Source organism: Arachis hypogaea, chromosome 6 (assembly GCF_003086295.3).
Source record: "Arachis hypogaea cultivar Tifrunner chromosome 6, arahy.Tifrunner.gnm2.J5K5, whole genome shotgun sequence".
NCBI lineage: Eukaryota > Viridiplantae > Streptophyta > Magnoliopsida > Fabales > Fabaceae > Arachis > Arachis hypogaea.
This window is the reverse complement of record NC_092041.1, coordinates 113,526,053-113,542,539: the sequence shown is the minus strand read 5'-3', so window position 1 is coordinate 113,542,539 and position 16,487 is coordinate 113,526,053. Positions and strand designations below refer to the sequence as shown.

General features: G+C 32.6%; 4 protein-coding genes across 6 annotated transcripts; 3 read left to right on the top strand and 1 right to left on the bottom strand.

Moving 5' to 3' along the window:
* Positions 1-499: 499 nt before the first annotated feature.
* On the top strand, positions 500-6,269 carry LOC112755864 (G-protein coupled receptor 1). The gene is made up of 9 exons (XM_025804173.3): positions 500-818; positions 1,704-1,735; positions 1,827-1,996; positions 2,255-2,349; positions 2,602-2,703; positions 2,801-2,857; positions 3,506-3,649; positions 4,499-4,569; positions 5,628-6,269. Exons 1-9 carry the CDS (start codon positions 633-635, stop codon positions 5,731-5,733), a joined length of 963 nt encoding a protein of 320 aa, XP_025659958.1. The 5' UTR covers positions 500-632; the 3' UTR covers positions 5,734-6,269.
* A 1,443-nt stretch (positions 6,270-7,712) lies between these two features.
* On the top strand, positions 7,713-9,542 carry LOC114923990 (tyrosine--tRNA ligase, chloroplastic/mitochondrial). Of its 2 annotated transcripts, none has more exons than XR_011862693.1 (2): positions 7,713-9,288; positions 9,419-9,542. XR_011862693.1 is itself a non-coding variant. In XM_072197724.1 (2 exons), exon 1 carries the CDS (start codon positions 7,713-7,715, stop codon positions 9,228-9,230), a length of 1,518 nt encoding a protein of 505 aa, XP_072053825.1. In that variant the 3' UTR covers positions 9,231-9,277; positions 9,419-9,542. The 2 variants fall into 2 exon arrangements, 1 of the variants encoding a protein (XP_072053825.1); XM_072197724.1 differs by having other exon boundaries at positions 7,713-9,277.
* LOC112755863 (G-protein coupled receptor 1) lies at positions 9,366-13,061 on the top strand. Of its 2 annotated transcripts, none has more exons than XM_029294060.2 (5): positions 9,366-9,512; positions 9,696-9,752; positions 10,379-10,522; positions 11,280-11,350; positions 12,414-13,061. In XM_029294060.2, exons 2-5 carry the CDS (start codon positions 9,696-9,698, stop codon positions 12,517-12,519), a joined length of 378 nt encoding a protein of 125 aa, XP_029149893.1. In that variant the 5' UTR covers positions 9,366-9,512; the 3' UTR covers positions 12,520-13,061. The 2 variants fall into 2 exon arrangements, with proteins under 2 accessions (XP_029149893.1, XP_029149892.1); XM_029294059.2 differs by having other exon boundaries at positions 9,465-9,598.
* Positions 13,062-13,570: 509 nt separating this feature from the next.
* Positions 13,571-14,538, bottom strand: LOC112755865 (copper transporter 5). The gene has a single exon (XM_025804174.3). The coding sequence runs from the start codon at positions 14,247-14,249 to the stop codon at positions 13,803-13,805; it is 447 nt and encodes a 148-aa protein (XP_025659959.1). The 5' UTR covers positions 14,250-14,538; the 3' UTR covers positions 13,571-13,802.
* Positions 14,539-16,487: the final 1,949 nt, after the last annotated feature.

Here is a 16,487-nt window from a genome sequence, read left to right as displayed (position 1 = left end):
AGAATAAAAAAAACGAGAAATGAGTTAGCGTGAACTCAAAAACAACATAAATGAAAAATATTAGTTAATTAACATTTTTTTAACATGAAATATCATTACTAATTGATATTGATAGTAATAAAAGGTATGTGATTAGCTACGTAGAGTATGTAAAATTATAAATGTAAATATGTAATTAGCCTATCTCTAACAATTGGAAGAGTAAATGATAAAAATAATAAAAGTATGTGTAATAATAATAAAAAAATTGAATTATACGAGATAACAAGTGTTCTATATATATATATATATATATATATATATATATATATATATAATAGATTAAGACACCAAAAAAATATATAGTACAGATTATTATTGAACTTAAAAAAATATTAAATACTAATTCTTCTAATATTTTCATTATGTATAGCATAGATTATTATTATTATTATTTTATAAAAAGAATTGTACACAATTAATTATATATTCACTATATTGTCACATACTCACATAGACATAGTCACATTATAAAAGTAATTAATTTTTAAACAACTATTTAAAAAACGGAAAAACTGTTTCACCTCTGTTGAGTCAGAACTCAGAGCCAACCCGGCGATTCGGCGATCGACGCCACCGACCGGTTCATCAGAATGGTGGCCTCCGCCGCAGTCGCCGGCGTCTCTATGACGGCGCATCAGCGCAATATTCTAGCTGGTGTTAACGCCGGCGCTTCGAGCCTCTCGTTCGTTGGTTCAGGCTTCATCGTTCTCTGCTATCTCCTCTTCAAGGAGCTCCGCAAGTTCTCCTTCAAGCTCGTCTTCTACCTCGCCCTCTCCGTACTCTCTCTCTCTCTCTCTAGATCCAAAACGCTGCGTTTCTCCACCGAACGTTCTTGCTCTCTACACATCTTATTTTGAATTCTTGAACATTGTGTCAGATTCCTGAGTTATATAGTTTAACTCTAAGCGCCAAAAACAAGATGGCGTGATTGAATGAGCTTTGGATTTTCAAGTAGAATTCGTGTGTGGCTGCTGTGTTTCCGCTTGATTTCAAACTTTGTAGTTGTTGTTTAAAGCAATTTAAATCTGATTGCGTATTTGTCTTCTTTTACCTGATTGCTCAATTTGATTTCGGAACGAATGACTGTAGAACTGTTTGGGTTCTTTAACGGTTTGTTATGGTGGTTCAAGGAATTTTGCTGAATTTGGAATAGGTTAGGAGTATAATGCTCATGAACCTTAGCTCCAGTGACAGAAAGTTATTTTGGTTATGGCTTGATCCCTAACTGAATAGTTCAAGAAAAAATGCCTTAAATATCTTTAATATGTTTAAGAATATAATTTATGCTTAGTGAGCTAATCGTCACAATAAGCTTCTTCATGCAATATACGTGTTGTTAAATTAACTCTTGTAGTATTACCTGATTGTAGTATTACCTTTAGTAGATGAAATCTGTTTGGCAGTTAGAAAACTAATTCAGGCAACTAACTCTTGTATTCTTTCTAGAGTTGTTTCTCAAAGCCGTGTAAGTTGCAACTTTAGTTTGTATTTTGTGCTGCTAATGTGGTTTGACATTTCGCAATTATTAATCATAAGGTACTATGTGTAAATGATCAGTTTATGTATTTGTTTGCTTTGTTTCTTTTTTCAAGACATACAATCTCTTAGTATAGTTCTCTTTTATGAATATTTATTTTCTTAATTTCTTTTAACAATTGCAGGATATGCTTTGCAGTTTCTTCAGCATAGTAGGGTATATCTGCTAGATCAAGCACAGTTCTTCAGATGTTTGTGTCATTGATATTGTTCGTCATATGATTGATAGATGTCTTCTTCCTTAACAGGGATCCATCAAAAGGTTTCTTTTGCTCTGCTCAGGGCTATAGCACACATTTCTTTTGTGTGGCATCTTTCCTATGGACCACAACAATTGCTTTTACCCTGCATCGAACTGTTGTTAAGCACAAAACAGATGTTGAAGAGTTTGAGGCAATGTTTCACTTGTATGTCTGGGGTATGCATCTATAATGTATCAGCTTTATATATTGTTGTTTGAAAAATGGACTATTTGCAATAATATTTGTCTTCTGTGACTTTCTAATCATATTACTTCTAAGATTACTTTATTGAGCAATATCACGCTGATGTATGGCTTCATTATCTACCAATAGTTGGAGCGTTAGACTTCAAAATTTGTTCTTGATTTCAACTATCCTATTGCATCTTCATTGCTGAGAGGTGAGAGCTCATATATCTTTTTCGCTATTGGTAGGTACTTCCCTGGCTATGACAGTTATACGTTCATTTGGTAATGATCATAGACATCTTTCTGCATGGTGTTGGACTCAATCAGGACTTGCAGGGAAGGCAAGTAGTTGTAGCACAATTGAGTATTGCATTTTGTGTAACCCCTAAGAAATTGTGTAATATTTTCTTTTCATTTCTTTCTTTTATATAAAATGGGTTTTTGATTCACTGAAAAGAGACACATATAATGCAGATATAAGAAAATCTAAATTTAATTTAAGCCATGATGCATTTCTACCCTTTTGACAGAATAGTTTACTAATTTCCATCCTTTCCCAGGCCTCTAAAAAGAAGTTCCTCTTTACTATGCAGGCAATTCATTTGTTAACATTTTACATGCCACTCTGGGGTGCTATACTATATAATGGGTTCACATACTTCCAAGTTATACGCATGCTGAACAATGCAACCCGTGTATGTATCTAATTTTGCTGATTTTGTCAAACAAAGAAGAAACAACTTGTATAGCAAGTTTTTGAGACTATTTGTTGTTTCTTGGCAAATTTTACAGATGGCAGTTGGTATGTCAGGCCAACCTTATGCATCAGATGCACGGGATAACATGAGGGTATGTTTGTTATTCCAACATTGAAAACAAATATCCATACTAAGAGAATGGAACCCAAAAAAAAAAAAAAAAAAAAAGAGCTACAACAAAGATCCCTTTCAAACATAAAATAATCTTTGTATTGCAATTGGCAAGTATTAGAGGTAGACCATGGAGGAAATCATTATTTAATGGCTTGTTTATAGGACGCGGTTTATGATATGATGCAAAGGTATTGTTTGATCCATAAAGTATGTAGCAATATGTGCTTAGTGGGAAAAGGCTTGGTTATTGTTGTTGTATTGTATCTTGAGTCTTGTTCTGTTTTCTGTTCCATGGATGATTAAATCACTTTAGGAATCTAGGGTAGCTTTTTTTCTGCTAATGTAGGAAATTTTCATGGAAAAGCTTTTCATGATTATGCATTTCCTTATTTAAACTTTGCGCTGTCTTTATAATGTGCTTAGACTTCCACAAGCTTCACCACTTATATATATATATATATATATATATATATATATATATATATATATATATTTGTTGGCTGGGATTTCATGACTAGATTTGTATTTATGCCTAAACTAATTGCTTAAGATGAAACTGTTGTTATTTTTTGAATCTACATTCTTATTGAAAAATACTTGAAGTATTTTCTATTTTATGTTACAGGCTCTAAATCGCTGGGGATACTATCCACTGATTCTAATAGGATCATGGGCTTTTGGAACCATTAACCGTATTCATGATTTCTTTGAACCCAACCATAAGATCTTCTGGCTCTCATTTCTAGATGTCGGAATGGCTTCTCTTATGGTATCAACCAGTAACCATAGTTTCAGATTTTCAATTTACTGTATGCTTTATAACTTATATCGAAACTTAGCACAGTTATCGTTCAAACAGAAAAGTGCCATTTAGTAGGAAAAAGGCCTTGTTATTATATTTTTGTCTGTTCCATCCATTTTCTAGCACCCATTTCTGGGCATTTTTACTTTTCAAACAATCGGGCATATTTTGTGTTCCCTTCATTCTTGTCAATAACAGATCAAATGCTTTATGCAATTCATAACCCAATACATCTGAGTACAACTTATTCAAAATTGAGGAAATATTTAAAGTGAAAAAATATAAAATCCATTCAAGGATGTGCTTCCAACTACCTTGCATACATTAACAAGTGTGCACTTCTGACTTTACTGGCCTTATAAGAGGTACTGGTTACCTGATTACTATGATAATTGAAAACATTGATTTAAATGTTGGTCAAGGTTTTCCAGTAGTTTGATATTGGTCAATGATTCTTTTTTTTGGTAACTTATACAAAAGTAGATGATGCCAATGTCACAATTTAGTTTGGCACTTTAAGAATTATTTTTCCACGATCAGCTCCACCCCAATTTTAGGATGACTGTACTGTTAATCAATGTTGTGAACTCCAGTGATAGTCTAAAATAGTTTTTATTTATAATTTACACAAGTGCATCACATGGTAATGATATGACATTTAATCACTTTCCATTTTGCTGCAATATTATATGCTTTTCCTCTTAATTTGTTGCCATCCCTTAGTGATATCATTAGAAGTGGTACCATCAACTGTAACATCATGAAAAGTTATGATGATATGTAGCTAATTTTTTCACTTTTCTCTCTTTATTGCAGGGCCTCTTTAATTCAATTGCATATGGCCTTAATTCTTCTGTTCGTCGAGCAATTTGTGAAAGAGTGGACAAGTAAGTGCCTATTTTATATTCTAGGAGAGATTCCAGGAAAATTATTTGATATCTCTTCTTAGTCCCATTGACGTTAAAGGCCACTGTAACTGTAATATCCTTTCCACTTGACTTGGTGTCAATTTTAACTTGTGCATTTTTTTTACTGCTAGGTTTAACCATAATGATGTTATGGGTGTTGGACAGGGAAAGGAAAAGGAGAGAATATAGGGACAATAGTACTAACGTGTGTGTTTTATCCATAAAATAATTTAATTTGTCTGATATTGATGTGATATGTTGTCATGTATTTAAAGACAAATTACTAAGCCATAATCATATAAATAATTGACTACTAATCCTAATTAAATAAGAAAATAAATTACAGAATATAAACAATTATGAAAAGTACTCGTAAGATTATCTAAGATACAACCAGGATATTATGAGATGTTTCATGCAGCTTCCTGCTTAAGCTATATTTTACTATGGTTTGAGACTAAGATGAAAAACGAGGCTAGAATTTCTAGGACTAAGATGATAGGGTGAAAGCACGGGGGACTGACGGAGAAAGTTGTACCCAACAGTAGTCACCAATAAAAAATTCTTACCTAAAGACAAATTGAGGAATGTTTGACCATATATCCATAAGATTTCCAGTGCTTGTATAAGACTTAATGTTTGCCAGTAATAAACTACAAAGAAATCAAGTTTAGTATTCCAGTGAGGATGTGACTTTGGGCAAGTATACGCATTTGAAAAGATGGGATCACAAAACACAAATAGATGCATTATAGAGAAAGTTGGGATCTTGTGAAACAAATGGTAGAATCTTGTGTTAAATGATTTGGGCATTTCTGGAAAAGGCTTATAGAAGTCCTAATAAGGAGGGCAAATCAAATGAAGGGCTCTTTAATGGTTAAGAGACAGAAGACAGAAAACCAATATTTAAACTGTCAAAAGAAACAGATGTCAAAGGTTTAAATTCAAATATGATCTATGTAATCAACCCAGCTGGGCAAGGTTTACTTCCTTTTATAATTTTAAACATTGATATTGTTTTTATGTTTTTCTGCCAGGTATTGGCCTGAGGGTCTTAAGAGATGGCTCCCTATCAATTTCAAGTACAAGGCCTTAACGCAAGAAAGTGAACTAGTATTGTTAAGTACTGATGGTCAGCGATAATGAATGTGGATGCTTTTCGTCCTCCATACCATGTTTTGACTCTTTTTCATTCTAGCGAGATGCCGTTTTCCATAGACAACAGAGGATCTTTTGACGTCATTGATTCCAGACTATTTGTTCGGATGCTTCTTTAGTTATGTGAATCATGTAGTTCACATTGACATTATGAAATTTGTACCAACAACGAGGATCCCTCTTAAAGAAATCAGAGGGAGTTCATGTGGAATCTGGGTTTTGAAGCTGTTATCCTCAAACGAAACACCCTCACTTGAAGTTCAGGAAGTGCATTTTTTTCTCCCAATGTTTCTCCCTGTGATTCATCTTTAACAAGCCTAGATGCTAACTGTTCCCGTTTGTGCCATTGTATTTCCTCAGGTTTCTGCAAATAGTGATTGCCTAATTTTTGTTGTTGCTATCAAGGATAAGGTGCACCTTCAGATTGTTTACAAATTGCTGGACATTTTTTTTACTTCCAAATATGTTGGATGTATAGAAAAGTACTTTTCAGAGTGAAATCCACGTCTATATTGTTGTTACCCCTTTGATCTTCCTTATATTACAAATACATAACTCTCTAATTTTTTATTCCAAATTTTTTCACTCATGTAATTATTTCACTTAATTACAAATTTAAAAAAAATCAGGGCAATTTCACTACCATCAGACCGAAGGACCATTTATATATAAATATTGCATAATTAGACTCTTATAATTTTTTTTTGTTCATATTTTTTAGTCATTTTAATACATGTATCAAGTATTTAAATTAGATACTATTAAAATTTAGAAGTATTTAACATATTAATAGGAAAAATAGTTAAGTAAATATGTAAATAGTTGAAAACATAATGCCAATTTTTAAATATATTTCATAATTGAATAAATAAAATATTATTATTATTAACAATTTTAAGCATATTATATATATATATATATGACATATTATAAATATATGAATAAATAAATTTGTAAGTAATTAAAAGGAATTCAAAATTATGAATAGAGAAATGGTAAGTTGAATTAGAATATGAGCAATGTTACATAGTCATTAACAAATATTATTATTTTTTGTTAACAATAATTTATATCTATATTTATAGACGTTTTACACACAAAAACATATAATTTGTATTTATATTTACTAAAATTTTATACATATAAATCAATACAGTTTGTACCTATATTTTTTAGAATTTGTATATATAAATTAATAAAATTTATTTGTTAAAATAATTTAATATTTATACTGACTAAATAATGACCAAAATTACTAAAAGTTGCTAATTTCCAAAAAATTTTCATCGAATATTAGTTTACAAATGAATTAAAGAAAGTCATGTAACTCGCAAAGCCATTAACTTTCTAGATCACCACAGCTGGCCAAATTGCTTCCCCAATATAAAGATAAAATACTACATGTGTTGAAAGAAGAGTTATGTTATGGAAATATCTGTAAACTTAAATCTGTACATTATAATTCATTACAGATTGATCATTTCATTGTTAAAAAAAAAAAAGGATAATTTATATCCCTATAAAATTTATTCTTTTTGTATTTAATAATGAAATTCAGGTTATACAAATTTTGAAACTAAATGCTTGGAGTTTAAAATAAGAACAAATTGACTCAGAATAATATAAGATATGTTTAAAGAGAACATAAGATCTTAGTATTTTTTAATTTTTAATAGTCTATCTATTATTATAAAAATTAATTATTATATATTATATATATTTATATGTATTAGTTAATAATTTTTCATTATTTAAGTTAATTGAATACTATGCCTTTCAGTTTTAATTAACATAAACGTTTTTTCATTATTTTTGTGCCATGTGCGTTGTCGATGCACTAGTAATATACAATTTAGAGGTGGAAAGTGCAATTATGTGAATTATCCCATTAATATTAATATTGTTTATAAAAATGGAAGGAAGATAGAGATAGAGGAAGCAAACTCTGGCAGAGAGAAGCAGCAATGGCTTACATCTATGCTTCGACAAGAACTATCCTTTTCTTATCTCGCTCAACCACCAAACTCTCCCTTTTCCCTTTCAAACCCTCTTCTTCTTCTTCTTCTTCTTCTTCTTCTTCTTCTTCTTCTTCTTCCCTCACTCTCCATTTCACCAGAACCAAATGCACTCTCCAACACCAACCTCAAACTCTGCTTCGCCGCAACGTCATCGAAGTCCTCGAAGAGCGCGGCCTCCTCGACTCCACCACCAATGACTCCGCCCTGAGATCCTCCGCAGCACCATCGCCGCCATCTTTCTCCGGGGCCGCTAATTGCCCGCCTTTGAAGGTCTACTGCGGCTTCGACCCCACTGCAGAGAGCCTCCACCTCGGCAACCTCCTCGGAATCATCGTCCTCTCCTGGTTCCACCGCTGCGGCCACCAACCCCTTGCCCTCATCGGCGGCGCCACCGCCCGCATTGGCGACCCCTCCGGCAAGTCACTGGAGCGGCCGGAGCTCGACGTTGCCACACTAGAGAGGAACACGGCAGGTATATCCCAAACTATCAAACAAATTCTAGGTCGCTCTCTGAATTCGAACTTGGAAGGTTCTAAGGTTGTGATTTTGAATAACTATGACTGGTGGAAAGAGTTTAGTTTGTTAGAATTTTTGAAGAATGTTGGTAAGTATGCTAGGGTTGGGTCTATGATAGCTAAGGAGAGTGTTAGGAAGAGATTGGAATCTGAACAAGGAATGAGTTATACTGAACTCACCTACCAGTTGTTGCAGGGATATGATTTCTTGTACTTGTTTCAGAATGAGGGTGTGAATGTTCAGATTGGGGGGAGTGATCAGTGGGGGAATATAACTGCTGGGACTGAGTTGATTCGGAAGATCTTGCAGGTCGAGGGCGCTTATGGACTTACATTCCCTCTTTTGTTGAAGAGTGATGGTACTAAGTTTGGAAAATCGGAAGATGGCGCGATTTGGCTTTCACCTGCGATGTTGTCACCTTACAAGTTTTATCAGTATTTTTTCACGGTTCCAGATGCAGATGTTATTAGGTTTTTGAAGATTCTCACGTTTTTGGATATTGAGGAGATAGTTGCATTGGAAGGGGAGATGAAGAAACTGGATTATGTGCCTAATACTGCTCAGCGCAGACTTGCTGAGGAAGTTACAAGGTTTGTTCACGGAGAGGAGGGTTTGACTGAGGCACTTAAGGCTACAGAAGCATTGCGGCCGGGATCTGAGACAAAGTTGGACTGGAAAACTATCGAGGGAATAGCTGAGGGTGTACCATCTTGTTCTTTGGCTTATGACAGTGTTTTGAACTTGTCATTGGTAGATCTTTCGGTCTCTTCTGGTTTGTTTGAGAGCAAATCTGCCGCGCGCCGCTTGTTGAAGCAAGGGGGTCTTTACTTGAACAATAACAGAGTGAATAGTGAAAATAAGAGGATCGAGGAAGCAGATATAGTGGATGGGAAAGTTCTCCTTTTATCTGCTGGCAAAAAGAATAAGGTGCTCGTCAGAATAGCATGACCGGGAATTCTTAGATAGCTGAATATTCTTTGATGACTATTTCACTTGTATGTCTGGGGTATGCATCTATAATGTATCAGCTTTATATATTGTTGTTTGAAAAATGGACTATTTGCAATAATATTTGTCTTCTGTGACTTTCTAATCATATTACTTCTAAGATTACTTTATTGAGCAATATCATGCAGATGTATGGCGTCATTATCTACCAATAGTTGGAGCGTTAGACTTCAAAATTTGTTCTTGATTTCAACTATCCTATTGCATCTTCATTGCTGAGAGGTGAGAGCTCATTTATCTGGGCTGCTATACTATATAATGGGTTCACATACTTCCAAGTTATACGCATGCTGAACAATGCAACCCGTGTATGTATCTAATTTTGCTGATTTTGTCAAACAAAGAAGAAACAACTTGTATAGCAAGTTTTTGAGACTATTTAATGTTTCTTGGCAAATTTTACAGATGGCAGTTGGTATGTCAGGCCAACCTTATGCATCAGATGCACGGGATAACATGAGGGTATGTTTGTTATTCCAACATTGAAAACAAATATCCATACTCAGAGAATGGAACCCAAAAAAATAAAAAATAACAAAGAGCTACAACAAAGATCCCTTTCAAACATAAAATAATCTTTGTACTGCAATTGGCAAGCATTAGAGGTAGACCATGGAGGAAATCATTATTTAATGGCTTGTTTATAGGACTCGGTTTATGATATGATGCAAAGGTATTGTTTGATCCATAAAGTATCTTGCATATATGCTTAGTGGGAAAAGGCTTGGTTATTGTTGTTGTATTGTATCTTGAGTCTTTTTCTGTTTTCTGTTCCGTGGATGATTAAATCACTCTAGGAATCTAGGGTAGCTTTTTTTCTGCTAATGTAGGAAATTTTCATGGAAAAGCTTTTCATGATTATGCATTTCCTTTTTCATTAATCTGAATTAAACTTTGCGCTGTCTTTATAATGTGCTTAGACTTCCACAAGCTTCACCACTTATATATATATATTGTTGGCTGGGATTTCATGATGACTAGATTTGTATTTATGCCTAAACTAATCGCTTAAGATGAAACTGTTGTTATTTTTTGAATCTACATTCTTATTGAAAAATACCTGAAGTATTTTCTATTTTATGTTACAGGCTCTAAATCGCTGGGGATACTATCCACTGATTCTAATAGGATCATGGGCTTTTGGAACCATTAACCGTATTCATGATTTCTTTGAACCCAACCATAAGATCTTCTGGCTCTCATTTCTAGATGTCGGAATGGCTTCTCTTATGGTATCAACCAGTAACCATAGTTTCAGATTTTCAATTTACTGTATGCTTTATAACTTATATCAAAACTTAACACATTTATCGTTCAAACAGAATAGTGCCATTTAGTAGGAAAAAGGCCTTGTTATTATAATTTGTCTGTTCCATCCATTTTCTAGCACCCATTTCTGGGCATTTTTACTTTTCAAACAATCGGGCATATTTTGTGTTCCCTTCATTCTTGTCAATAACAGATCAAATGCTTTATTCAATTCATAACCCAATACATCTGAGTACAACTTATTCAAAATTGAGGAAATATTTAAAGTGAAAAAATATAAAATCCATTCAAGGATGTGCTTCCAACTACCTTGCATACATTAACAAGTGTGCGCTTCTGACTTTACTGGCCTTATAAGAGGTACTGGTTACCTGATTACTATGATAATTGAAAACATTGATTTAAATGTTGGTCAAGGTTTTCCAGTAGTTTGATATTGGTCAATGATTCTTTTTTTTTTTTTGGTAACTTTTTGTTAATTAATGTTGTGAACTCCAGTGATAGTCTAAAATAGTTTTTATTTATAATTTACACAAGTGCATCACATGGTAATGATATCACATTTAATCACTTTCCAGTTTGCTGCAATATTATATGCTTTTCCTCTTAATTTGTTGCCATCCCTTAGTGATATCATTAGAAGTGGTACCATCAACTGCAACATCATGAAAAGTTATGATGAATGTAGCTAATTTTTTCACTTTTCTCTCTTTATTGCAGGGCCTCTTTAATTCAATTGCATATGGCCTTAATTCTTCTGTTCGTCGAGCAATTTGTGAAAGAGTGGACAAGTAAGTGCCTATTTTATATTCTAGGAGAGATTCCAGGAAAATTATTTGATATCTCTTCTTAGTCTCATTGACGTTAAAGGCCACTGTAACTGTAATATCCTTTCCACTTGACTTGGTGTCAATTTTAACTTGTGCATTTTTTTTACTGCTAGGTTTAACCATAATGATGTTATGGGTGTTGGACAGGGAAAGGAAAAGGAGAGAATATAGGGACAATAGTACTAACGTGTGTGTTTTATCTATAAAATAATTTTAATTTGTCTGATATTGATGTGATATGTTGTCATGTATTTAAAGACAAATTACTAATCCATAATCATATAAATAATTGACTACTAATCCTAATTAAATACGAAAATAAATTACAGAATATAAACAATTATGAAAAGTACTCGTAAGATTATCTATAAGATACAACCAGGATATTATGAGATGTTTCATGCAGCTTCCTACTTAAGCTATATTTTACTATGGTTTGAGACTAAGATGAAAAACGAGGCTAGAATGTCTAGGACTAAGATGATAGGGTGAAAGCACGGGGGACTGACGGAGAAAGTTGTACCCAACAGTAGTCACCAATAAAAAATTCTTACCTAAAGACAAAAATTGAGGAATGTTTGACCATATATCCATAAGATTTCCAGTGCTTGTATAAGACTTAATGTTTGCCAGTTATAAACTACAAAGAAATCAAGTTTAGTATTCCAGTGAGGATGTGACTTTGGGCAAGTATACGCATTTGAAAAGATGGGATCACAAAACACAAATAGATGCATTATAGAGAAAGTTGGGATCTTGTGAAACAAATGGTAGAATCTTGTGTTAAATGGTTTGGGCATTTCTGGAAAAGGCTTATAGAAGTCCTAATAAGGAGGGCAAATCAAATAAAGGGCTCTTTAATGGTTAAGAGACAGAAGACAGAAAACCAATATTTAAACTGTCAAAAGAAACAGATGTCAAAGGTTTAAATTCAAATATGATCTATGTAATCAACCCAGCTGGGCAAGGTTTACTTCCTTTTATAATTTTAAACATTGATATTGTTTTTATGTTTTTCTGCCAGGTATTGGCCTGAGGGTCTTAAGAGATGGCTCCCTATCAATTTCAAGTACAAGGCCTTAACGCAAGAAAGTGAACTAGTATTGTTAAGTACTGATGGTCAGCGATAATGAATGTGGATGCTTTTCGTCCTCCATGCCATGTTTTGACTCTCTTTCATTCTTGCGAGATGCCGTTTTCCATAGACAACAGAGGATCTTTTGATGTCATTGATTCCAGACTATTTGTTCGGATGCTTCTTTAGTTATGTGAATCATGTAGTTCACATTCACATTATGAATTTTGTACCAACGACGAGGATCCCTCTTAAAGAAATCAGAGGGAGTTCATGTGGAATCTGGGTTTTGAAGCTGTTATCCTCAAACGAAACACCCTCACTTGAAGTTCAGGAAGTGCATTTTTTTCTCCCAATGTTTCTCCCTGTGATTCATCTTTAACAAGCCTAGATGCTAACTGTTCCCGTTTGTGCCATTGTATTTCCTCAGGTTTCTGCAAATAGTGATTGCCTAATTTTTGTTGTTGCTATCAAGGATAAGGTGCACCTTCAGATTGTTTACAAATTGCTGGACATTTTTTTTTTTTACTTCCAAATATGTTGGATGTATAGAAAAGTACTTTTCAGAGTGAAATCCGCGTCTATATTGTTGTGTTACCCCTTTGATCTTCCTTATTCCTACTGTAATTTATACTAAGTAGGGCCATTAAGTTTGTACCTGCTCAACAGAATAAATACCTCTTCCCGACGATGAAGACATAGAGGGGTCATGAACTCATGATCCAAAAAAAGAGATGGAGGTGGATCTTTAAAAGTTAAAAACTAGATTAACCCACAACCAAAGGGAGGGTTTAAAAAAACGTTTTATTTTACTATAATCAGTGTAAATTTTTTTATACAATTGTCCAAATCATATTTTGACTGCAATATCCACTGCTATCGAGATGCATGTGCATTAGTTTCACATCAACAATTATCTTGCCCTTGGTAAAACATCTAAAGAATTACAACACATAAGCAATGTTCCTCTGCTCAATGCCTCAATATATGGTCCAACCAAAAATCCAAAACAACAAAAGCAATTAGACCCTAAACAAACACAATTCAGAATCTAAAATGTTGCTACTCTTATTAGCACTTCTCCATGATCCCAAACACATAATTCAGAATCTTAAAAGTGGCTACTCTTATTAGCACTTCTCCATGATCGCAAACAATACAGTTTATTTATCAACTCAACATCAGCACAACAAAAAATACAAAAAAGGAAAAGAAAAGTATCTTATCTCACAAATCACAGTGATTGATTAAACTCAATGAATAAAAAAAAATTGGAAACTCGCATGCTTATCTCTATAAGAAGTTGATAATTGATAAGTTTGACTATATTATATTAAATTAAGCACAAGCACAAGTCCTATCACCAACACCACCAACATCATCTTCAAAAACCTCACTCCTAAATAACAAGTACCCAATTGAGAGCCCCAAAACAATGGCCACAAAAACCCCACCATTGAAGGACATAATAGCAAGCATTAATAAGTACCCGATCCCAGAATTCACACCAAAAAGAACCGATCCAATCAACTTCCCACCCAACTTCGCCTTATCCCTTGAAATCTTCCACCCCATAAGTGGTGTCTGAATAGCCGCCGCCACAGGTGGCAGCCTCCTCTCGCCGGCGAGTCTCAGGCGAATCCTTCGATTCTCGAGATACTGGTAGAGTGCAGCCACCACAAGGCAAGCGAGTAGACTCATTGAGTAACTCAGCCATGACTCGGTCTTCCATGAATCGAAGAGAAGTGTTACCTTCTTGCCCCAATACAATGTCATATGCATCATCTTCTTTATCTCTTTTTTTTTATAGAACTTAATTAATCAAACTTATCAGAACAAAGAAGAGTGAGAATAATGAAAAGAATTTGTGAAGAATAGAAGAGCAATAGAGGAATAATAAATAGAAATAGAAATTAGCGTGCTTTGATTTTGAAGGTCCGTGGTTTTTTGAAATTATTCACGAAACTTCAAGGTTCAAGACATTTTTTGTTTGGTTTGGTTCGTTACTTTGTTACTATTTTTTAGTGTGAAAACTGAAAACTCAGCCAACTCAACACGTAAAATTAATAATTAAGAGTCGTTAAATAATTTAAATAAATTGTAATTATTAAAAATTTTTATTATTTTTTATCGGTATTTGATTTATAATTTGTTGATATAATATAATCTGCAAAATAATTACATTGGATATGATTCTATCCACATATTTGTGGATTCTCACTAAATAATAAATAATATATATTGTATCTATATTCTATTTCAATTAATAACTATTATGTATATGTTATATTATTTTTTTAATATTTAAAATAGGTTGATTTTTAATATTATATAAAAAATATATTTAAACAAATGAAAAAAATTATTAGAATGAAAAATATGTTTTATTGGCTCCTTTTATAAAAATATTTTTTTAATATATTTTTATTTTGCAAATATGAATTAGATTGGATACAAATATAAAAATGCGGATATTGAATTTGATCCAATTCGATAAATTTAGTGTGGATCAGATTATAATTTTGATTATATTTGATCCAATCTACAAACAATCTTAATGATTAGAAAAATACCATCCTGCTTTTGGCTCGATGCTTTGGTTGAGTTGATTTAGCGCTTCCAAGGGCATCCACGGAATTTCAAAGGATGCTGAAATCCAATTTAAATACTGAAATAAATTAAATTTGGAATATGGTTAAAAAGAAATGTTAGAGAGTTAGTAGAATTTATTATTTTTTGTCAACAGTTAGTTAATAATATTAAAAGTATAAACTAAAAATATATTGTTAGATTGCTAAACTAAAATAGTTAGATTGGTGACCAAAATACTAACAAAAAACAATAAATTTTTAGCTTTTCTCATAATTTAACTTTTACACACCATAAATCTAAAAGAGTTTTATATAATAAAATATTTTTATAAAATACACATTAAAAATGTGTAAAACAATATATATAATTTTGTGATTGATTTTTCGTATATATATTGTTATTCGATAAAAATATTAGCAATCGATGAGTAAATTTTAGATTAGTGATGTTTGTCGAAATCGAGGAGGAGATTCGATTGAATGTTTGTCGAGATCAAGAAAAAGATTCGACGGAAAGAGTTGGCAAGACAAACGTTTGTCTATATAAACTTGACAACAAGAAAGATTTGAATCGACTTTGATAGTGTTGTAATTCGACATGAAACTGAAGTCGACTTGATGGTAAAACAATTTCTGCAGAATGAAAAACGTAGCTAAAAAAATAGTTTTGGTTTATGCTTGGCGGAAACAGTTACTTTGTTGAGTTATTATCAGGTCGACAAATATCAGAAGAGAATTGATGAAAGATATTTATAAATAAGATGGCAAATAAAAATTTTGAGATTAAAAAATCTTTTCAAAAACACTTACACAAATTCTCACATCCCCAAACTTTCTGAAATTTTAGTCCAGAATTAATTTTTGTAGATTTTTTTTCATATTTTTTTTTTTTACAAATTCTGCACTTTATTACATTCATGCAATTTATCTTTTTCGTAAGTTTAATTTTAGTTATTTTACATTCTAAGTTTACTATTAATCTTTATTTATTGTTGCAACAAACTTTATATTCAGTCAAGTTTTATTTACATTAGAAGTATTTAATTTCGCAAAGTTAATTTGCTTTCTATTTATTAGTTTACCATTAAAAAAAAATCTTTTTTTTTTTTCATCATGGCAAAAAGAAAAGATTTTAATGTATGGTAAACTGGTATCTTAAAAAATTAGTAGATTTCGTTTCTAAATATTAGATTTTGAACCAACCTAAAACTTTTTTGCAAAATTCTTTCAATTCTAATTTGTAAAAAATCTGTTAAACACATATAATATTTTTAGAATGCAAAATTGTACTCGTATAATATAATAGTCTTGAGCAATTTTGCGGATTGTTGTGGCTGCTAAATAGCTTTCTACACTAATTTTCTAAAACTTGTGAAATTTTTATATAATACATCTAAAAAATATATCAGTCATATTACATATTTAAATTTTT

Excerpts from the sequence above, each read along its gene's own strand:
- LOC112755864 (XM_025804173.3), top strand. The coding sequence starts at position 633 with ATGGTGGCCTCCGCCGCAGTCGCCGGCGTCTCTATGACGGCGCATCAG. Across the intron at positions 819-1,703 it reads TCTTCTACCTCGCCCTCTCC|GATATGCTTTGCAGTTTCTT; the intron begins GTACTCTCTCTC and ends TAACAATTGCAG. Across the intron at positions 3,650-4,498 it reads TCGGAATGGCTTCTCTTATG|GGCCTCTTTAATTCAATTGC; the intron begins GTATCAACCAGT and ends TCTTTATTGCAG.
- LOC114923990 (XM_072197724.1), top strand. The coding sequence starts at position 7,713 with ATGGCTTACATCTATGCTTCGACAAGAACTATCCTTTTCTTATCTCGC.
- LOC112755863 (XM_029294059.2), top strand. The coding sequence starts at position 9,578 with ATGCTGAACAATGCAACCCGT. Across the intron at positions 10,523-11,279 it reads TCGGAATGGCTTCTCTTATG|GGCCTCTTTAATTCAATTGC; the intron begins GTATCAACCAGT and ends TCTTTATTGCAG. Across the intron at positions 11,351-12,413 it reads ATTTGTGAAAGAGTGGACAA|GTATTGGCCTGAGGGTCTTA; the intron begins GTAAGTGCCTAT and ends TTTTTCTGCCAG.
- LOC112755865 (XM_025804174.3), bottom strand. The coding sequence starts at position 14,249 with ATGATGCATATGACATTGTATTGGGGCAAGAAGGTAACACTTCTCTTC.